The sequence below is a fragment of the Elephas maximus genome, chromosome 3 (assembly GCF_024166365.1).
Source record: "Elephas maximus indicus isolate mEleMax1 chromosome 3, mEleMax1 primary haplotype, whole genome shotgun sequence".
NCBI lineage: Eukaryota > Metazoa > Chordata > Mammalia > Proboscidea > Elephantidae > Elephas > Elephas maximus.
Window position 1 is genome coordinate 29,109,787 of NC_064821.1, and position 23,289 is coordinate 29,133,075.

General features: G+C 45.5%; 1 protein-coding gene and 1 long non-coding RNA gene across 3 annotated transcripts in view; one reads left to right on the top strand and one right to left on the bottom strand.

Moving 5' to 3' along the window:
* Window positions 1-63: 63 nt before the first annotated feature.
* Window positions 64-22,670, bottom strand: LOC126072166 (uncharacterized). Its single transcript, XR_007516464.1, has 3 exons — window positions 22,507-22,670; window positions 19,029-19,066; window positions 64-525 (listed from the first exon to the last, which is right to left on the bottom strand). It is a non-coding gene; the product is annotated as an uncharacterized LOC126072166 (long non-coding RNA).
* LDLR (low density lipoprotein receptor) overlaps window positions 21,947-23,289 on the top strand; it is a 31,711-nt gene continuing 30,368 nt past the window's right edge. For both annotated transcript variants that reach the window (XM_049876911.1, XM_049876912.1), the window contains exon 1: window positions 21,947-22,143. In XM_049876911.1, coding sequence (XP_049732868.1) covers window positions 21,957-22,143 — 187 coding nt within the window. In that variant the 5' untranslated portion in view covers window positions 21,947-21,956. The remainder of the gene's footprint in view (window positions 22,144-23,289) is intronic.

The window sequence follows — 23,289 nt, forward strand, 5'->3', positions numbered from 1 at the left end:
ACAGAGGGCATTTATCAAGACATTACATATATATTATTAGAATATATATCTCCATGTAAGGAAATTGAACAATTCCTCAAGGACATAAATATTTAGGTATTAAAAATTATATGAATGTATTTTATTTTCTATTTCCCTTTCTTTTAAGAAATCGATATTGTTATAACTCCCAAAACTAACTTGCTCATCGAAAAGCATTGCTATTGTTACATAATTATGTACATATCTCCAAATATAGGAACTGAACAATTCCACAAAGAAATAAAGCATACATTTTATAAATTTTGCATATGATACAATTATATTTTTCATTTTGAACCAATTGGGTATAACCTCACATTCAGTTCTCTCTCGTCGACCACAAAAGAACGCGCCAGTGGCACCATAATCACGTAATTCGTGACCTATCTGGGCCTGTCCTGTGCAAAATAAAACGCATCTTCAGCTTGAGCGTGCCCTTGTATTTGCATCGTGCTCTCTGCAATCGCTCTCACGCCTGTCGGGTCCCAGCACTAGTCCAATGAACTGTGAAGACACGGCACCAAAGGATAGAAAGTGAGTGCTCAAGTTTTTAAGTATTATTTCAAGAGAAACGCTCGATCAGCGAAGGGCCCACCAACAAACATCATATGACCAACAGATGAAATTATTTCTGAATGCCCTGTAAGTTCTATTTCTTTTGACTGTCTCAGACCTGAAGAACAAAATTACATGCTCCTAATCTTTTTTTTTTACTTACTAATTTTCAAATACAAATTTTTATGTTCCCGTTCACATTCAAATGTAAATTTTATAAATTTTACTTGGATACATTTTATTTTAAATTATTCAAATTGATTTGCTATGGTAGAACCAAATTTAAAAAGTGACAGTTTTATATCCAGGTAAAATGAAATGGCAAAAACGAAGTGGAGCTCAAAAATGAAACTCATAGAAGATAAAAAGAAAAGGATTTGTGAATCCCTAAAGACAATTCCAAAATTAACTTCCTTTCTAAAATGTAATGAATCAGAAGAGACTTCTTCTGTTGAACGCTGGAGTTTAATGGATGCAAATCATTGTACTGGTACCGATAGTGCTGAAATTACTAATAGCGATAAAAATACAACAGAATTTGTTCCAAAGTCTGCATCCGTTCCTTGCTGTTGTAAAAAAAAATTAATAATGGTGTAAAAAGCTACACAATTTTAGGATCTGAAGTTGTCGCATCTGCAGACCCCATAAATAACAGAAATACAGATCGTGCTTTATGGAATAATTTTTCTTCTAACGATGTAAATTATTGGATTGAAAGAGTCAAGTGACTCAACATCACAGTGGATCATTTAAAAATTTGTGTTAAATTACTGGATGGTTAGCAGGGTTCTGTAGGCAGACTATATGTCTAGGGTGCAAAGTTAGTGGTGAAAATTATAAGAGGGAGTGGCTGCTATATTCTCCATCGGTCAGCTCTCTATATTGTTTTGTTTGCAAACCAGTCCTAAATCATTTAATTCTCGATTTGCTACAGATGGATTTAGCAACTGGTGCAACTCAAGTATGACTGATAAACATGAAAACAGTTCAATTCACAGAGATTGTATGTTGTCATATTTAAACCAATGGCATGGTTTTGGCTTAACTCAAACTGGAAACAGTGAAGAACGTCAGTATTGGAAAGCCGTCTTGCAACACGTTGCTATCATTGTACCAATCACTGAAGGTGGACTATCTTTTTCAGGAAGAAATGAAGTGTTAGGGTCCCCACAAAATGGAAATTTGGGGGGTTTACTTGAACTTGTTCCTCAGTTCGATCCATTTTTAGCAGGCCATATCTCAAAATTTGGTAACACAGGAAAGGGCAACCCACCATATATGTCTAAAACAACGTCCGAAGAATTAAACTTAATAATAAGTGATAAAGTTCAATTATTTATTTTCAGTGAAATAAGTATAGCTCTATATTTTAGTTTGAAGATTCCACTCCTGATCTTTCTTATACAGACCCGCTAAGTATTGTTTTAAGATATGTATCTCCAACAGATGGAAACCCTGTCAAGCCATTTATCACATTTACCAACTTACGAAATCATACCAGTGAAGAAATCACAAATCAAGTACATCACTATTTATGTGAAGCTCACAAGATTGATTTTGTTAAGTGCAGAGGCCAGTCCTATGACAATGTGGCCGTTACGTCAGGACATCGTGACGGCAGGCAACAGAAGATTTTGGAACATAGTAAGCCATTTCATACCATGTGCTTTGCGTTCACTTAATCTTGTAGGACATAGTGCAGTAGATTGTTGTCCGAAAGAAGTTGATTTTTTTTCTACTGTTGAGTTACTCTACACATTTTTTACTGCCTCTCTTCACTGATAGGTAGCTCTTAAAACATACTTAGGTAATGATTAAGTATTAAAATGCCTTCCTGATACACACTGGGACAAAAGCAATCCTAGAATCCTACACTCAGATTCTAGATGCCTTAGAAAATATTGCTGAAGACCAGATACAAAAAAGAACGTACCAAAAGAGAAGCTGAAAACATTTCCAGCAAGATGGAAACACTTGAGAATGTATTTTTATTGGTTATGTGGAATAATGTATTGCAGCATTTTCATTGGGCGAGTCAAGTCTCCAAGATTCAGTAGTAAATTTAAAGACACGCACAGATCTCCACCAGTCATTAACAGGGTATTTATATACTTGAAGAGAACATTTTGAAAATTTTGAAGACACAGCAAAACAAATACTGCCAAACACTGGTTATCAAGCAGTTCATCATCAAAGAAGTGTTAGAAATAAAGAAGTAAATGACGGAAATGCTCCAGAAGACATGAGTGCCGGAGATCAATTTTGTGTAACGACATACACCATCACTGACCCACTTGAATCTTGCATGAAAAGAAGTGCGAGAATGTATAACTTCTTTCAAATAGATTTTCCGTCTTAAATAATGTGGATATACCTGATGAAGAATGCCTGAAAGCATCCAAGAAATTAGTACAGGCTTATCCTGATGACTTAAATATAAACCTTTACAGAGAAGACAGACAATTTCGTTCTTATGTGAGAACTAAGTTTACAGATTCAGGAAAGACAAATTTTACTCATGTTGGTATGTATGATTCCATAATTTGGTAGGTATGATTCCATAATAGGAAATAAAATACAACGTGTTATTTCCCAATGTTGAAATTGCCTTACGTGTATTCCTAACTTTAATGATCACCAGCTGCACAACAAACTGTTCATTTTCGTCCCTAAAGAGACTCAGAAGCCTTCAGCATACGACAATGATTCAAGAAAGACTCGATTCATTATCCTTATTATGTATGGAAGTAGATGTTGTTCGTCCCAGTTCATCTCATTCTGCTGAAATGACATACGACACTTTTGCATTCAATCACTAATATTATAGTCACTTTTAAAAAGAAGTTATATCATGGATAGCTAAGCCACACACATACACATATACATCTCACATATCCCGTTCGAATGTTTGAGCAAGCAGAGGAGGGAGCATCACAGATTATCATTGTTTGGGGCTCTCACATGCCCTAATCCAGCCGGGCTGGGAAAGGTAGAGGCACGGGCACAAGATTACACATTTGAACCCAGATTTAGGGAACACTGGGTCCTCGGGCCAGAACCTGCTCTGGGTGTGAAAGGGTGAAATGACCCTGGAAAGGATATGAGTAGAGCAAGGGAGGACAGGTCTCCATGTCTCCAGAGAGGCAGAACCTTAAGTCCGGGACGTCAGGTGGCCATGTCTGTGATGGGAACAGCTCAGGGCATGATGGGAGCCCTGCTGTTAGGTGCCATCAAGTTGGTTCTGGCTCGTATCGACCACGTACAACAGAATGAAACACTACCTGGTCCATCATCACTATTGTTGCAGCCACTGTCAATCCATCTCATCAAGGGTCTTCCTCTTTTTCCCTGACTCTCTACTTTACCAAGCAGAATATCCTTCTCCAGAGACTGGTCCCTCCTGATAACATGTCCAAAGTATGTGAGACAAAATCTCACCATCTGTGCTAATGAGCAGTCTGGCTATACTTCTTCCAAGATGGATTTGTTTGTTCTTCTGGCAGTCCGTGGTTTATGCAGTGTTCTTCACCAACACCATAATTCAAAGGCATCAATTCTTCTGTCTTCCTTATTCATTGTCCAGCTTTTGCACGCATACGAGGCGACTGAAAACACCATGGCTTGGGTCAGGGCCACATTAGTCCCTAAAGTGACATCTTTGCTTTTTAACACTTTAAAGAGATCTTTTGCAGATTTGCCCAATGCAATGCATTGTTTGATTTTTCGACTGCTGCTTCCATGGCTGTTGACTGTGGATCCAAGTAAAATGAAATCCTTGACAACTTCAGTCTTTTCACCGGTTATCATTATGTTGCTCATTGGTCTAGTTGTGAGGACTTGTCTATGTTGAGATGTGATTCACACTGAAGGCCGTAGTCTTTGATCTTCATCGATAAGTGCTTCAGGTCCTCTTCACTTTCAGCAAGCAAGGTTGTGTCATCTGCATATTGCAGGTTGTTAGTGAGTCTTCCTCCCATCCTGATGCTGAGTTCCTCTTCATATAGTCCAGCTTTTTGGATTATTTGCTCAGCACACAGATTGAATAAGTATGGTGAAAGGATACAACCCTGATGCCCACCTTTCATGATTTTAAACCACACAATATCCCTTTGTGTTCAAAAGACTGCCTCTTGGTCCATGTACAAGTTCCTCATGAGCACAATTAAGTGGTCTGGAATTCCCATTCTTCACAATGTTATCCATAGTTTGTTACGATTCACACAGTCAAATGTCTTTGCATAGTCAATAAAACACAGGTAAATATCTTTCTGGTATTCTCTGTTTTCAGCCAAGATCCTTTGACATCAGCAATGGTATCCCTGGTTCCACGTCCTCTTAGGAATCCAGCCTGAATCTCTGCAGCTCCCTGTCGATGTGCTGCCATGCCACTTCTCAATTATCTTCAGCAAAATTTTACTTGCATGTTAATGATATTGTTTGATAATTTCCACATTCTGTTGGATCACCTTTCTTTGAAATTGGTGCAAATATGGACCCCTTCCAGTCAGTTGGCCAGGTAGCTGTCTTCCAAATTTCTTGGCATAGATGAGTGAGTTCCTCCAGCATTACATTTGTTTGTTGAAACATCTCAATTGGTATTCCACCAATTCCTGGAGCCTTGTTTTTCCCAGTGCTTTCAGTGCAGTTTGGACCTCTTCCTTCAGTCCCATCGATTCTTGATCACATGCTACCTCCTGAAATGACTGAACATCGACCAATTCTATTTTGTAATTTGCATATTCCTGTCATCTTCTTTTGATGCTTCCTGCATCATTTAGTATTTTCCCTGTTAAATCCTTCAATATTGCGACTCGAGGCTTGAATTTTTTCTTCAGTTCTTTCAGCTTGAGAAATGCTGAGCGTGTTCTTTCCTTTTGGTTTTCTGTCTCCAGGTCTTGGTGCATTTCATTATAATACTTGTATAGTATAGTAGTCGTTTATGTTGTTGAGAAAAGGTATTTCCAGTGACTACATCATTGGTCTTGAAGAATTCTATCATGCAATCTCTGGCATTGTTTCTGTCACCAAGGTCATATTTTCCAACTACTGATCCTTCTTTGCTGCTCTTCATAAAGTTTTTACTGGTCAATTTTTTTAGAAATAGATTGCCAGTTCCTTCTTCCTAGTCTGTCTTAGTCTGGAAGCTCTTTTGAAACCTGTCTACCATGGGTGACCCTTCTGGTATTTGAGGTACTCGTGGCATAGCTTGCAGCATCACAGCAACACACAAGCCACCACGGTACCACAAACTGACAGACGAGTGGTGACACCAAGGAGGAGGGGAGTCATTATCAACATCAACAGCCCAAGGCTGATTCCCATGAGGTAGAAGTCAGACATACCTCCAATTCTCCAAACTTTTCACTAGTTCTGACACCTGCCATCCCTCCCACGGCCCTCTCTACTCCTCTGCTGGTTTGATAATTCCTTGCAATAGCCACACAGAACTCACAAATCATACAGTTATGGGGTTTATTAGGGAAGTAACAGGTGACAATTCAGGATCAGGAACAACTCAGGATACAGTTCTTTGGTCAAGACAGCTGACAGGCAGGCTTCTCTCTCTTTCTGTCCCCTCGGCCCTCAGCTTGGCCTCTGCCTGCTTTGGCAAGTGTTACAAAGCTCTTTAGCTCCGCCAACGAGTGCCTGGAGGTACCCCATTCCACCAAGAAGCCTTCCACCCAAGGGCGCTCAGCAATCTCTGTGGGTCAGCACACCCACTGTAGCCACCTCACTGTGTGGGCCAGGAACCCAACTGTGTCATCTGGCATCTGTCCCTGGTTCTGCTGCTGTCATTTCTCTGCTGCTGGATTCTGCTGTGTTTACCGCTGCTTCTCACCATCTCCGATGTTAGAGCTTGCTCTGTCTCCTAAGTCTAGGAGGTTCACGGTGCATGGACCATGGATCCAAAGGATACGCTCTGCTCGCATCTATTCTTCTTGATGGTAGTACGGTTCCCTCTCCTGCTCTGGGACTGGCTCATTTTAAGCCCGGCTGCATGGCAAAACTGAACAATCCCCTTGTTGGGATTCCATACACCTTATTTGTATGGTCCCAACCCAGCAGCATTCCATGCACCTTATTTGCATTGTTAGCAAGCTGTCCAATCCCCTTGGTGGGCACAAGTGCGTCATTTCCAAAGTCCCACTCAATCATGTTGTGGGAGTTACAAGACCATGGTGAGAAAAGACCCTATAAATCTATTCACTGCACCACGGAAACCATGAGGGAAAAAAAAAATGTTTTAAGCCGCTAAGTTGTAGGGCAATTTGTTATGCAATACCAGTAACTGGAACATCATAAAACAGCTTTTGAATGACACAGATAGACTTAAGCTAAGACGGAAATTGTCTTGGAAGAAGTACAAGATTGTGAGGATGGCACAGGACTAGGCAGCGTTTCATGCTGTTGTGTATGGTCGCTATGAGTCAGAACCAGCTCGATGGCTCCTAACAACAACAACGACAAAGATGGAAAGCTCTTTAGAATGTTGTTGGAAGATAGCAAAGCAAACTACAGAATGAAATGTCTGATGAGATGCCATTTTTGGCACACACAGCAATCTCGGTTATTTGCTCTGGACCATGTCTCTACCACATAAACGCTTAGAGAAAGGTCTGTCGGGACACACCCCAAACACACTGCATCCTGAACAACTCTTACTCCTTCGGGAAGGATGGAGTTTGGGAGCTTCTCCAGGCTGATAAGGTCTATTTTAATAACTGCTTCTTGACTCCTCACCAATGTTTGATTCAACGGAATAGTTGGTTTAATGTTTACCTCCTGGACTCAAAAGGTTCTATTGCAATAAGACGAATGATTCTTGTCTTCTGGGGCATTCATATTTGTGAGGTACCCAAAGCCCAACTCATGTTCCTCCTGCACCTGCCTCTGCTCCTGTGGGCCCACCTCACAGCTGGCCCCCCTGCCCCCAGCCATCCAAGTCCCCCACCGTCCCATCAGCCTCCCTGTTCTGCCCACTCTCCTTCCTGAGTATCTTAAGTCTGCCTGCCTCTCAGCCTCAACCTGGTCCAGCCACTACCTTGTGGTCAGCTCCTCCCCGCAGCCCAGTTGTTATTCCCACAGTGTGTTGTTGTTACTGTTAGGTGCTGCCGAGTCGCTTCCAACTCATGGCGACCCTACGTACAACGTAACGAGACACTGCCCAGTCCTGCACCAGCCTCACAATCGACCCTATGCTTGAGCCCACTGTTGCAGCCACTGAGTCAATCCATGTCATTGAGGGTCATCTTCTTTTCCGCTGACCATCTACTCTATTGAGCATGATGTCCTTCTCCAGGGACTGATCCCTCCTGATAACATGTCCAAAGTATGTGAGATGAGTCTCACCATCTTTGCTTTTAAGGAGCATTCTGGGTGTACTTCTTCTAAGACAAATTTGTTCATTGAATATGCGCTGATGATCTGAGCCTGGCAACTCTTTGGCTATATCCTTCTAAACCTCAAAAGAAAAAAAAAATCCACCAAACCAGTCACTATCCAGTCCACTCTGACCCATGGCGACCCCATGTGTGTCAGAATAAAATTGCACTCCAGGGGATTTTCAGTGGCTAATTTTCCAGAAAATCACCAAGCCTTCCTTCCAAGACACCTCTAGGTGGACTTCAACCATCAGCCTTTCAGTTAACAGCAAAGCATCGAGCACATTAACTGTCTGCACGACCCAGGGACTCCTTCTAAGCCTCAGCCACACTGAAATTGGACACCGCACTCTTCCAGGCCTGTGATCACTGGGGCCCCTCTTCCCGGATGCCTTACCTGGCCCACTCACCTTCCTCCGACCTCATCTCAAATGTCACTTTCCAGCCCCGGCTCACCCTTCGTGATAATCTGGGGGAGGAGGCCCCTCCGTATGACAGTCCAAAACAGGTTTGTTTTCAAAGCTGGTGTCCATGACAACCATGAAGGCTTGTTGATAAGTAACCAGCAGGAGGGGGAAGTGGTGAAGATTAACTGATGGAAGCTGAGAGGGAAGTGCTAGCTCATTCGCTGAATAAAAGAATGCTTTGAGAAATTGACAGAGAAGTTCCTCCTGTTTGCTATTTATCTTTAGAGGCCCCATGGAGGAATTGCCAAGAAGAAATACACGTGTGTGGTTAAAAAAACATTTTTTTTAATCCTATTTAACAATCATGTAAATGCAAATTAAAACAACATGAGATACTTCATTACTGCTACTGCTACCGCTACTAGCATTTCTATTAGGCTTAGCAAATTAGTAAAGATTTGTTAAACGATGATACACGGGGTCGGCAAGGCTGTGGGGAGTCGGCCCTCTCCAGCCCAGGACTGTACATGGACATGCTTTTTTCTAAAAAGCAATTTGGAAAGATGCCTTCAAGTGTTCAGACTCTTTTTTGAAGAATTTCTCTTAAATCATCAGATACAAAGGTAATGAGAGCCAGGATGTTCCCTTTGGAGTTCTTGGTGGGAATGAAAGTAAGCAATGACAAAGGAGTTGCCACACCTGCTGAGATTCATTCCTGAGTCATAGTCACGGAACAGCCTTTCAACATCACCCTGTGGGAGTGAGACTATGCCACATAGGAGGAAACCGGCTATCAAGTCAATGACACCCCAGCAAGATTTGTAGTCTCCCTAATTGTATTGTGGTAATGTCAGTTTCTTGGTTTTAATAAGGTACTATAGTTAGGTCCCCACCACCTGTCTGTCAGTTTGGTGTATTATGGAGGCTTTCATGTTGCTGTGATGCTGGAAGCTATGCCACCAGTATTTCAAATGCCAGCAGGGTCATCCATGGTGGGCAGGTTTCGGAGAAGCTTCCAGACTAAGACAGACTGATAAGAAAGGCCTGGCAACCTACTTCCAAAAATTAGCCAATGAAAACCTTATGGATCACAACAGAACGTTCTTCTACTTGCTGCTTTGGACACGTCATCAGGAGGGAGCAGTCGCTGGAGGAGGACATCATGTTGGGTGAAGCAGAGGGCCACTGAGGTGCTGTCGAGTTGGTTCCGACTCATAGCGACCCTCAGTGAGATGGATTGGCACCATGGCTGCAATGATGGCCTCAAATATGCTGGTGACCTAGATGATGGCGCAGGACCGGGCAACTTTTTATTCTGTTGTACAAAAGGTCCCCATGAGTCAGAGTGAATTCTATGGCAACTGTCTGTCTATGTTGTTGTTGTTGTTAGGTGCCATTGAGTCGGCTCCAAATCATAGCAACCTTAGGTACAACAGAATGAAACACTACCTTGTCCTGCACTGTCCTCACAATCGTTGTTATGTTTGAGCCCATTGTTTCAGCCATTGTGTCAATCCATCCCTTTGAGGATCTTCCTCTTTTTTCACTGACCCTCTAGTCTACCTCTAGTAAAGATGTCTTTAAAGTGTTGAAAAGCAAAGATATTACCTTGAAGACTAGGTGCACCGGACCCAAGCCATGGTGTTTTCAATCACCTCCTATGCATGTGAAAGCTGGACTGTGAATAAGGAAGACCGAAGAAGAATTGATGCCTTTGAATTGCGTGTTGGAAAAGAATATTGAATATACCATGGACGGCCAAAAGAATGAACAAATTTGTCTTGGAAGAAGTACAACCAGAATGCTCCTTAGAAGCAAGGATAGCGAGACTACGTCTCACATACTCTGGACATGTGGTAAGGAGGCATCTGTCCCTGAAGGACAACATACTTGGTAAAGTGGAGGGCCACTAAAAAAAAAGAGGAAGACCCTTAATGGGACAGATTGACACAGTGGCTGCAACAAAGGGCTTAAGCAAAACAATGATTGTGAGGATGGCACAGGACCAGGCAGTGTTTTGTTCTGTTGTACACAGGATCACTATGAGTCAGGACCAGCTTGATGGCACCGAACAGCAACAGTTTTTTTGGTAAAAATAACAACTAGTCTACCAAGCATGATGGTCATCCTAATTCACTGTCCAGCTTTTACATGCATATGAGGCGATTGAAAACACCATGGCTTGGGTCAGGCACACCTTAGTCCTTGAAGTGACATCTTTGCTTTTTAACACTTTAAAGAGATTTTTGCAGCAGATCTGCCCAAAGCAATGCATTGATTTCTCTACTTCCATGGGTGTTGATTGTGGATCAAAGTAAAATAAAATCCTTGACAACTTCCATCTTTTCTCCGTTTATCATGATGTTGCTTACTTGGCCAGTTGTGAGGATTTTTGTTTTCTTTACGTTGAGGTTTAATCCATCCTGAAGGCTGTAGTCTTTGATCTTCATCAGAAGTGCTTCAAGTCCTCTTCTCTTTCAGCAAGCAGGGTTGTGTCATCTGCATAATGTTAATGAGCCTTCCTCCAATCCTGATGCTGTATTCTTCTTCATATAGTCAGCTTCTCGGATTATCTGCTCAGCATACACATTGTATAAATATGGTGAAAGGATACAACCCTGATGCACACCTTTCCTGACTTTAAACCACTCAGTATCCCCTTGTTCTGTTCAAATGACTGCCTCTTGGTCTAAGCACAGGTTTCTCATGAGCACAATTAAGTGTTCTGGAATTCCCATTCTTCGCAAAGTTATCCATAAGGTAGTATGATCCACACAGTTGAATGCCTTTGCATAGTCAGTAAAACACAAAAAGAGTAAACATCTTTCTGATATTCTTTGCTTTCAGCCAAGGTCCATCCACTGTTCCAAGCCCTCTCCGGAATCCACCCTGAATTTCTGGCAGTTCCCTGTGGATGTACTGCTGCAACCGCTTTTGAATGATCTTTGGCAGAATTTTACTTGTGTATTAATGATATTGTTCGATAATTTCCACATTCTGTTGGATCACCTTTCTTTGGAATGGGTACAAATATGGAGCTCTTCCAAAGTTCTTGTCATAGGCGAGTGAGCACCTCCGGGGCTCCATTCGTTTGTTGAAACATCTCAATTGGCCTTCCCTCAATTCCTGTAGCCTTGTTTTTTGCCAGTGCTTTCAGTGCACCTCGGACTTCTTCGTTCAGTACCATCGGTTCTTGATTATATGTTACCTCCTGAAATGGTTGAATGTCAAACAATTATTTTTGATACGATGACTCTGTGTATTCCTTCCATCTTCTTCTGATCCTTTTTGCATTAATATTTTCCCCATAGAATCCTTCAATGTCGCAACTGGAAGCTTGAATTTTTTCTTCAGTTCTTTCAGCTTGAGAAATGCTGAGTGTGTTCTTCCCTTTTGGTTTTTCATCTGCAGGTCTTTGCACATTTCATTATAATATTCTACTTTGTCTTCTTGAACCACACTTTCAAATCTGTTCAGCCCTTTTACTTCATCATTTCTTCCATTTTGCTTTAGCTACTCTACATTCAGGAGCAACTTTCAGACTCTCTTCTGACATCCATTTTAGTCTTTACTTTCTTTTCTGTCTTTTTAATGACCTCTTGCTTTCTTCATGTATAATGTCCTTGATGTCATTCCACAACTCGTCTGGTGTTCAGTCATTTAGTGTTCAATACGTCATATCTATTCTTCAGATGGTTTCTAAATTCAGGTGGGATATACTCAAGGTCGTACTTTGGCTCTTGTGGACTTGTTCTAATTTTCTTCATCTTCAGCTTAGACTTGTATATGAGCAACTGATGGTCTTTTCCATAGTCAGCCCCTGGCCTTGTTCTGACTGATGATATTGCGCTTTTCCATAGTCTCTTTCCATAGATTTATTCGATTTGATTCCTGTGTATTCCATCTGGGGAGGTCCAAGTATATAGTCATCGTTTAGATTGTTGAAAGAAGGTATCTGCAATGAAGTCAATGATCTTGCAAAATTCTATCATGTGATCTCCAGGGTCTTTTCTATCACTAAGACCATATTTTCCAACTACCAATCCTTTTTGTTTCCAACTTTTGCATTCCAATTGCTAATTCTTTTCAGAAGTAAACTGCCGGGCCCTTCTTCCTAGTCTGTCTTAGTCTGGAAGCTCAGCTGAAACCTGTCTGCCATGGTGACCCTGCTGGTAGCTGAATGTCAGTGGCATAGCTTCCAGCATTGCAGCAACACGTGAGGCCGCGCAGTACGACAAACTGACAGACGCATGGGGGTTGTGGGGGTGGGACCATGCAAATAAGGTGTATGGAACCCTAACAAGGGATTGATCAGTTCTGCCATCCCACTAGGCTTAAAATGAGCCATCCAAGACGCAGAAAGGGGGGTCCTCACTACCACCCTGAAGATCCAGGAATGGAGTGTGTCCCATAGACCCAGGGCCCCTGCACGGAGAATTTCCTAGACCCAGGAGACAGAGAGAGAGCTGTAACACTGGAGATGATGCAAGATGTCGAGAAGCAGCAGCAGAGAAACAGCAGCAACAGAACCAGGAGACCAGCGCAAGTCGGTGCAGTGAGCTTCTGGGCCCACAGAGCAAGGCAGTTACAGTAGGCTTGCCAACCCACGGAGTGAGAGAGCTGAATGACTTCCGGCAAGGGACTTCCTGGCATACTGAGGTGCCTCTGGGCACTCACTTCCTGAGCTAAAGAGCTTTGTAATACCTGCCTAAGCAGGGCAGAGGCTGGGCAGGCCCAAGAGACCCATGAGGCCTGAAGGCCAAGAGGCCAAGAGGCAGGGAGAGGCCTGCACGTGGACACAGTTGAGAAGTTATCCTGACCAAATAACTGTATCCTGAGTCATTCCTGATCCTGAATTGTAACCTGTTACTTCCGTAATAAACCCCATAATGGTGAGTATGGTATGTGAGAGGTTGGAGGGTGGAGGTATATCTGACATTGGCCTCATAGCAATCAGCCTTGAGCTGTTGATCTTGATTCTCCTTGTACTTTGTAAAGTTAGAGGAAGTCAGATGCCCCTGCCACACAATGTTTACAACCTCTTAACCACTTCCCATAAAATCAAGCAAACGTAAAACACTCAGAAGGACCAGCAGTGCAGACATATCTTTACCTAGGATTGTGTTCAGCTGCACGTAACAGAACAACTGATTTAAATAAATAGGTGTCCCTGAGTGGTGTCAACGTTTAATACGCTTAGCTGCTAATGGAAAGAAAAGTTGGTGGTTTGAGTCCACCCACAGGTGCCTCAGAAAAAAGTGCTGGTGATCTACTTCTGCAAACCCAGCAACTGAAAACCCAAGGGGCAAAAGGAGGGTGACAATGGTTGCACAACTCAGAGAATGTAACCAATGTCACTGTATTGTAAATGCAGAAATTGTTGAATTGGTGCATGTCTGCTGTGTATATTCTTAACAAACAACAAAAATAAGATAAATTACTTTAAAAAAAGTAAAACTCAAAAAAATTCCTGTGGAGCTCAGTTCTACTCTGAAGCACATGCGGTTGCCATGAGCTGATGCCAACTGCACGGCTACAGGTACTGGTGCCATGTCCTCAAGTGCAGAGTGGGAGAGCGGACCAGGTCTGGGGTTTGCAGAGAGGCTGCTGAGAGGCCCTTCTTCCCTGGAGGCCTGCGGGTTCCTGGCAGCAGAGTAAGCTTAGCCAGGAAGAGAGAGCTGAGAGGCCGGGATGCCCTCGACATGACCCAAGGGCCCTGACCGCCATCTCTGACGCAGAAAATCTGGTGAAACCAAGGCCACCCATGTGGCTTGGAGGAGCTTTTAACCAAGGTTGTTTTTTTCTTAATCACACAAGGACTACATGAAGCCAGCCCACCTCCATAAAGACGTCAAACACTGCAAGGGGACAAGGACAGGGAGAAGTGCCCTTCTCCATTCCCCTTCTGAGACTGGAACACGGGGCCGTGCAGCTCCCATGGTTGTAACCACTTGGAACCTGGCCAGCTGATGGCTGATCTTCACTGGCCTGCAGTCCCGGGCTTTCTGGACCATGTTCATTCCTGCCAATGGCTTTCTCTCAGCCGGGGCTGGTCAACAACCACGCAAATCCCTACCAGAGTCTGTGCCTACCAACCGCAGCCACACAGGGAGACGGAAGCCCAGCTCTACCACCTAAGGCTGGTGCCTGGGAGGCTGCCCCTAGTGGCCTGCAGCCACCTGTAGTCCAGGCCTTTGGAGACCTGATTTGAAAGCCACCTGCTCCTGAACCAGAACACTGTCCATATTACATTGGTCAGTGAAAGGACAGTGCTCCACTTTGGGGGGTTTGGGTATGACATGCTTATTTCCTTGTAAAGGAGGCCTGATGGCACTGTCGTCAAGCACTTGGCTGTTAACAGAAAGGTCAGAGGTTTGAACCCACTAGCCACTCCACAGGAGAAAATGTGACAATCTGCTTCCATAAAGATTACAGTCTTGGAAACCGTATGGGGCAGTTCTACTCTGTCTTATGGGGTCACTATGAGTTGGAATTTACAATGGCAACAGGTTTTTTTTTTTCAGATTTAACTTCCTTGTATATGCCTAAAATGTTTCTAGAAGGATACAACCCCAGTGGTTATCTCAGCCAAAATACAAACAGGTTACATAGGTGTGTAATATGAAACAAATCTATCCCACTGGACACCTAAGGTTTGAGCACTTCATCACTTGTCAGTTACACCTCAAAAAAGTAGTAAATTGGTCCCTCTCACACTAGTCACTCTTTTTCACATTACATAAATTTGGTATCTTGTTGATTTGCTCTGGTCCCCCTGTAGAACCTCAGCTCCCTGAGGGATGTGTTCTTTGCTGTGTTCACTGCTACGTCCCCAGCACCTAGAATAGGGCCTGGGATACAGTAGGCAGTCAAGAAAGTTTGTGGAACGATGAATAAATATGAAGAAACAAAGACCAGAGAGGAGCAGTGACTTGTCCAAGGCCACACAGAGAGAGGGGCGTCACCATTGACTTGGAGCTCTGATCCCAGGGCCTGTGTAGAGGCCTGCCCCATCCTCCTCCCATTTCCAGCCAGACTTCCCATCCTTCCAAAGCTGTCCAGGGTCTTCCATACAGTCCCAGATATTTCAAAGCCATTCATTAAACCCTCCAAGTAGAAGCAGTCTACTGTGCTTCACACAGATACATTCATAAACCGTGAAGAGGAGACCATGGTTATGGTTTCAGGGGACATCTAAGTCAATTGGCATAACAAAATCTATTAAGAAAACATTCTGCATCCCACTTTGAAGAGTGGCATCTGGGGTCTTAAACGCTAGCAAGCAGCCATCTAAAAAAAAAGATGCATCAATTGATCTCAGCCCACCTGGATCAAAGGAGAATGAAGAACACCAAGGACACAAGGTGATTAGGAGCCCAAGAGACAGAAAGGGCCACATGAACCAGCGACTACATCATTCTGAGACCAGAAGAACTAGATGGTGCCCGGCTACAACGGATGACTGCCCTGACAGGGAACACAACAGAGAACCCCTGAGGGAGCGGGAGAGCAGTGGGATGCAGACCCCAAATTCTCATAAGACCAGACTTAATGGTCTGACTGAGACTGGAACGACCCCGGTGGTCATGGCCCCCAGACCTTCTGTTGGCCCAGGACAGGAACCATTCCTGAAGCCAACTCTTCAGACATGGATTGGACGGGACAATGGGTTGGAGAGGGATGCTGGTTGAGGAGTGAGCTTCTTGGATCAGGTGGACACTTGAGACTATGTTGGCATCTCTTGCCTGGAGGGGAGATGAGAGGGTGGAGGGGGTTAGAAGCTGGCGAAATGGACACGAAAAGAGAGAGTGGAGGGAGAGAGCGGGCTGTCTCATTAGGAGGAGAGTAATTGGGAGTGTGTAGCAAGGTGTATATGGGTTTTTGTGTGAGAGACTGACTTGATTTGTAAACTTTCACTTAAAGCACAATAAAAATTACTGAAAAAAAAAAAGAGGAGACCATGGTTAGTGAGTGAGTAAACTTCTAATTTCAGGATTCACAGACAGGGAAAGCTGTGAGAGGTGGAACTCGATGGGACTGCCTTGTTTTTCCAGCTCACCCAAGTTGTCTGCCTTTGACAGGGTGCAGTCTTACCACTTTTTTATCTTTAGTGGAAAATACGTGCATTTTCCTTCTCTGACAGGATTCCGCCTTACACAGATTCCTCCTTTCGCAGGTTTTACTGTAGAATAACATCCGGCTCAGGACTTAAACATAGAATAGAACCTAAGAGGTATCTGCGGCCCCCTCTCCCCACTTTCCCTGCCCCCAGCTCTTGCCCAGGCCTCTTGTTACTCTCCTATTTCTGATCCCCACCTGTCCCTGACAAGTGCCCCAATTATAACTTTGATCCTGTCACTCCCAGCCACCATGGCCTCAAAGGCTTCTCACTGCCCTGCAAATAATTCCCTGAGTGTGAGCGGCATACTGAGTCTTTGGATGTCCAGTCCCAATTTTATTTTCACCTCCCACCAGTCCAGGAACGTGCTTGCCCTTCACGCAATTTCTCTCCCCTCCTCCACCCCAGTGTCACCCCTGCCTACTGAAATCCTGTCCACCCACAGGCTGATTTGAAACCCATCTTTTCCTGATCTAGAACAATTATCAGCTTACATTGTTAAGTGAAAGGAGGTGGGGGTCCACTTTATGTAGGGGGAAGGGTTAAGAGGGGAATATGTCATACTTTCTTGTATAAGGAGCCCTGGTGGCTCAGTGGTTAAGTGCTCAGCTGTTAACTGAAGGGTCAGCAGGTCAAATCCACCTGCTGCTCCTTGGGAGAAAGATGTGGCAGCCTGCTTCGTAAAGATCATAGCCTAGGAAACCCTATGGGGCAGTTCTACTCTGTCCTATAGGGTTGCTATGAGTCGGGATCAACGGCAATGGTCTTGGGTTTTTTTTTTTTGGTTTTTGGTATATGCCTAGAGCATTTCTAGAAGGATACACGGGGAACTAGCAATTGTTATTGTCAGAGGGGAGGGGAACTGGGTGGCTGGGGTGGGAGGAAAGCTTTTCCCTCTGTCCACATTTTGGGCCTTTTTACTCATGCCACATGAATATTGTACCTATTTAAAATAAAGTGTACTGCTCCTCTAGTGAGCCCTCATGGTGGAGTGGTTACGAGCTACAGCTGCTAACCAAAAGGCTGGCAGTTTGAATCCCTGGGGGGTGCCAACAGTTGATGCACTTGGCTGCTAACTGAAACGTTGGCCATTCGAGTCCACTCCTTGAAAGCCGTTGGAAACTCTATGAGGCAGTTCTACTCTGCCCTGTGAGCTGGAATCGACTCAATGGCAACAGGTTCGGATTTTTTTTTTTTTGCTTCTCCCCTAGAAATAGCCTCTGTGTCCCTGACAGGCAAAGGCCCTGCTTGTAGACAACCTCCCCCTTCTCTCTCATGCAGTCTCAGATCCTCTGGGTGGAGGCAAGGAGGCCTTCTGGGTCAATTGTGAATCTCCTGGGCCACCAACTCAGGGCTCTCTCCATCTTCTCAGTACAGGTTTGCTTTTGAGTCTGGTGTGCAGTTTAAACGGAAAGACTCCCAGTGTAGGGCAAAATGTGAGTTCCTAATTATCAAACTGAGCAGTCCTAGTGGCACTGTGGTTAAGCACTCAGCTGCTAACTGAAAGGTTGGCAGTTTGAACCCACCTGCTGCTCCGGGGGGGAAAGATGTAGCAGTCTACTTCCATAAAGATTCCAGCCTTGGAATCCCTATAGGGTGATTCTACCCTGTCCTATAGGGTCACTATGAGTAGGAATTGACTCAACAGAAATGGGTTTTAGTTCGGAGTTATCAAACCACCACCTGTCAGTTTGCTGTACCGTGGCGGTCTGTGTGTTGCTATGATGCTGGAAGCTCTGCCACCGTATTTCAAATACCATCAGGGTCACCCATGGTGGACAGGTTTCAAACTAAGACAGACTAGGAAGAAAGGCCTAGAGGTCGCTTCCCAAAAATTAGCCAATGAAAACCTATGAATCACAACAGAATGTTGTCCAGTAGAGTGCTGAAAGATGAGCCCCCTAGGTTGGAAGGCTCTCAAAATACACAGTGGCCACAACAATGGTCTCGAGCATACCAACGATGATGACGATGGTGCGGGACCAGGCAAGGTTTCATTCTGTTGTGCATGGGGTTGCCATGAGTCGGAGCTGACTCAACAGCGATACAGCAATTATCAAGATCCCATTGAAAGTGGGATCCAGAAGCAGGGCATCTCTGATGCTGTAGCCCCCAACAAGAATCTCTTTGTTTTTCACTTATTTATTCAACCCTGGAGATACAAGCCATGGTCTCTGTCCTCATTGGCCTTAACATGCATTTTGGGTCCATCATTGATGGTGACAGGAGGGGTAGGTCCCTAGTCAAACCTACTGGAAGGCATCGAGGGCATCTAGAGCTACTCGTCCTCTCTGCTGTCTGCAGACCAAAGGCCAGGCCACTGCTGCCATCTGTGATGCTCAGATCTCTGCCAAGCAGCCTGGCTCCTTGGGTGGGCACCCATGGTGGTGAAGGGCCTCCCCACTGGTTAATCAGGGCTGTGAGAATCGGGGCAGTCAGGCTGCCTATTAGAATAAGGAAAAGTGCGTACCCTGGGATGAATTAGATGACTTCCCAAGCCTAGGAACTTTCAAATGAAGTGGATTCCAAGGAAGGGTTACTTACCAACTGCCTGTTAGGAAGGAAGCAAGGACCAGTCTTCCCTAAAGAAATTAAAAAAAAACAAACAAACAGTTGAAACACAAGCAAAAAGAAAAACAAAAACACCCAAAATAGAGAGCAGATATATGGTGTTTACTATGTGCCATGCATGGGTCCAATCACTTTATATATACTAATTTATCTAATCTTCATAACAACCTTGATTGTTGTTGTTAGTTCCACAATGCAACAAAACCTGCACACCATTGTGATCCACAGGATTTTCACTGACCAATTTTTGGAAGTAGATCACCAGGCCTTTCTTCCTAGTCTCTGGAAGCTCGGCTGAAACCCGTTCGTTCAGCACGATAGCAACACACAAGCCTCCACTGACAGACGGCTGGTAGCTGTGGATGAGGTGCACTGGCTGGGAATCAAACCCTGGTCTCCCACATGGGGGCAAGAATTCCTTTTTCAGAAGAGCAAACAGAGGCTCCAGGTAGGAAATAGGGAAATTAAGCAACGTGGCCCAGCCCTTAGGGCAATATATGGTCATGTGTGGCTGACAGAGTAGGGACCTGAGGTTTTCTCAGACAGGTTGGAGGCAGGTGTGTGTGTAAAGCTGTCCTGGAAACCCTGCCCAAGCCCTGGCATCCCAGGAATGCGCTTTTCAGAGCTTTGGCAGTCCTCTTCCAGGTCTGCCCTGCGTTCTACAGAGAAACTCTGGAGTTTGAGTAAGCTGAGTCTCTTTCGCGAAAAGAGCCCGTTCCTGCCAGGACTTTGAACTTGGGTTCAAACCCCTGCTGCGAATTTGCATTTCTAAAAAGTTCCCAGGCCACGCTAATGTGCTGGTTAGAGACCTGTTCTGAGAACCACTAGTAAAGCAGTGGTTCTCAAAATTTATCCAGGGCTTTGAACCAGTTCATTCCAGTTCAAAACCCTGCTGAGAATGTCCATTTCCACCCCAGATATACTGAATCAGAATCTACGTTTTAACAAGATCCCTAGGTGATTCTTTTTTATGTTTTTCAATTACTTTTTTAATTGTTCTTTAAGCGAAAGTTTACAATTCAAGTCAGTTTCTCATACAAAAACTTATACACACATTCTGTGACCCTACAACGTGACGGCACACTTCTCTCCACCGTGTATTTCCCAGTTCCATTCAATCAGCTCCTGTCTCCCTCTGCCTTCTCATCTTGCCTCCAGACAGGAGCCGCCCACAAAGGCTCATGTGTCTACCCCAGGTGATTCTTAAAAAAAAAAAACGTGTGCTAAATTTTGAGAACCACGGCTCTGCTATAGGTTCTCAGAATTGGTCCCTAACCAGCAGTGTTAGCATCGCCTGGAAACTGGTTAGAAATGCAAATTCTCAGCAGGGGTTCACACTGCAAAGAACCAGTTCAAAGCCCTGCTTCCTGGTAACTCCAGGTCTGTTGGGGGAAAGGTTTAGCACAAGGTGGAGAAAAGGGAAAGCTGGGCTCACAACAGAAACCGAGCTCTTTGTCTTGTAATTTTTCTGAAGGGACTTTAAAAAATGTAGCGTAGGGAACAGGAATGGAATTTAATGGTGACCCATTCATAAATGTTACAACAGCTCCCAGAACCTCCTAGCCCTGTAAACATCCCCGGGTGATTGCTGATGATCCCATTTGACCCTGACACTGAACCTGCCAACAGAGGCAGGCATTATTTTTTTCTACTTACAGGTTGGGAAAAGCTAAATTATCTACCCAGGATCTGATTCTCAACCTGGGGCTCTTAACTGCCAAACATTCTGCTTATAAATTCCCTCCTCTGGATTCATCACAGTTGTTCTTTCTGAGGGTTCAATTGTCCTCTTTCAGCCTTTTCCCCTGGGTTTTGTCACAACCCTGCTGAGAGGTTAGCACTCCCCGCCAAGTTCAGTTTGCAAAACCCAAGAGAACTCTAGCTCACTCCTGGGGGAACCCTCCACGACTGCCAGGCCTTTTGTGGGGTTCAGGCAAGTTCCCTACACGTGCCTCTTTGGCAAAGGGCTTCTGGCAACAGCATGAATCCCAAAAAAAGACTCCTGATTCTTCAAAGTTGCTTTCTACCAGCCCTTGATAGTTTCAACAATCAGGTTCAACTGTGAAAAGCCTGGTTTGTTTTGATTTTGCTATGGGGGAGAGGAAACTGCCTTTCTGTTTCCCAAGTACTTCTTCTAAGAGGATATATCAATATTTAAGTCCAGGCCCTAGTTCTGGGTCAATTGATTTGAAAGGTGTTTGACCCTGGTGGCATAGATGTTAAATGCTACTGCTGCCAACCAAAAGAACAGCAGTTGGAACCCACCAGGTGCTCCTTGGAAACTCTGTGGGGCACTTCTACTGCGTTCTATAGGGTCGTTATGAGGCAGAATCAACTTGATGGCAATGAGTAATGGGGCTTTCCTCATAATTCATCCACAAAACAAAATGAATTTTTGGCTGTACTTTTGTGAAGAGTTCCTTTATATTTTCCATGGATTACTGTTTATAAGGCCATTTGGAAAAACCATTTAAAAACACTATACAGTCAAACTAAATTAAAAATATCTATACAATTCCTGGAAAGGAAAAAAGTAAGAAAGGAGGGCAAAATAAGCTTCTAACAAAACCTCAAAGTTTTTCCGTTCGAGGCAGAGGGGAAATTGTAGTTAGAATATTTTAGAAGAGTGTTTTTTAACATCCGTTGGGCACCAAAAAGCAATGGCCGCAGTTAAAAGTGAAGAGAAACTTTAACCGGATCTTTCAAGAGGCGCGTTTCCAATTTAGGGAGCAGCCTGCCCTGGCGTGCTGTGGGAAGGACCGGCTTCGGAGTCAGGGCTTCAAGGGTTAAAGAGCCCATGTCACATCGGGCGTTCGAAACTCCTCCTCCCGCAGTGAGGTGAAGATATTTGAAAATCACCCCACCGCAAACTCCTCCCCCTGCTAGAAACCTCACGTTGAAATGCTGCCAATGACTCCAGCCCCGCGTGTAGTCGCCGCGGTGCCGCGCGAAGCCCGAGTCTCCTGCCCAGACACAGCCGACCCGGGGCCGGGCCGGGCGTCCCAGACCGAGGCTGCGAGCATGGGGTCGGTAGAATGGGGGCTGCGCTGCGCCATCGCCCTGCTCCTCGCCGCGGCGGGAGCTGCAGGTAAGGCTGGCTCAGGGCGCGCACGCGGGTCAGGGAGCCCCGACTTCGGGGGCGGTGGTAAGGTCTGCCCGACCCCTCCAATTTGTGTGTGTGGCAAAGAATCACTCCCGACTTGGGAGACTTGCGGGAAAATGGCCCGAGGAGCTTCCCAAAAGGCTGGAGGGAGCACTGAGGTGGGCGTGAGCTTTGGGGGACTCGGAGGGCTCAGAGGAAACGGGGTCTCTTCCGGCTGAGGTGCCCCCTCGTTTTCCTCAGAGCGGAGTACAGGGACCTCCAGCCCTGAAAGGGAGGGACCCACTCTTCCGGCCATTCTTGAGGCGAAGACGACCCGGGGACCCTCTCGCCGAGGCCAGGCTAACCCACCTGGAGGTCCCCACAAGCCTCCCCGGCGCTGGCCCGCGGTCAGGGGATACCTCGACCGCGGAGTCGGCTTTGTGGGGCCGGGGTCTCAGCCACTACCCCCGGCCGGGCGCGGCCTCCCCCGGCGCCTCGCGCGCGCCTCTGCGCTGGGTCACCGCCTCCGGCCCCGCCGGCCCGCCCCCATGCTCCCATTGGTTGCGGTTAGAACAGGCGAGTCTCGAGCCACTCCCCTCGGCCAATGGGAGGCCGTGGCTGTGGAGGGGCGTGCGGCACGGGGCGGAGCATGCGCACGCGCGGGGCGGGGCGGGCGTGGCGTTCGCGTCGCACCTACTTCTCACTGAGAGCGACTCCTGGGAAAGCCTGGGGTCCTTCGGGGCTCTGTCACAAAGGAGGCGGCTAGTCCCGGACTGTAGCTGTATCTGCGAACGTGGACGAAGCGTCCGCCGAACGCCCGGTCTGTTGCCAGGCCTCGGCCCTGATCGTGTCCTCGGGCCGCCCTCGCTCCGCCTGCCCCGGGGCCGTTCACAGAAGGGTCCCAGGCCTCCTCCACAGCCTCGGTTCCTTCCGAGGCACGACGTTACTTCCCAAACTCTCCCGCTACTCATCGGTCCGTTGCGAACGGCGGAGCCGAGATGTGCACTTCCGGAGACCTTCGGCCGAGACTCCCGGGCTGGGTGGGAGGCAGCAGCCTGGCGACCAGACCTCAGGGTTGCCTGTCTGTTCAGAGGCGCTAAAGGGTTTAGTTGAGAGGCCCACTTTGACGTTTCTTCGTTTTGGGGGCTTCAG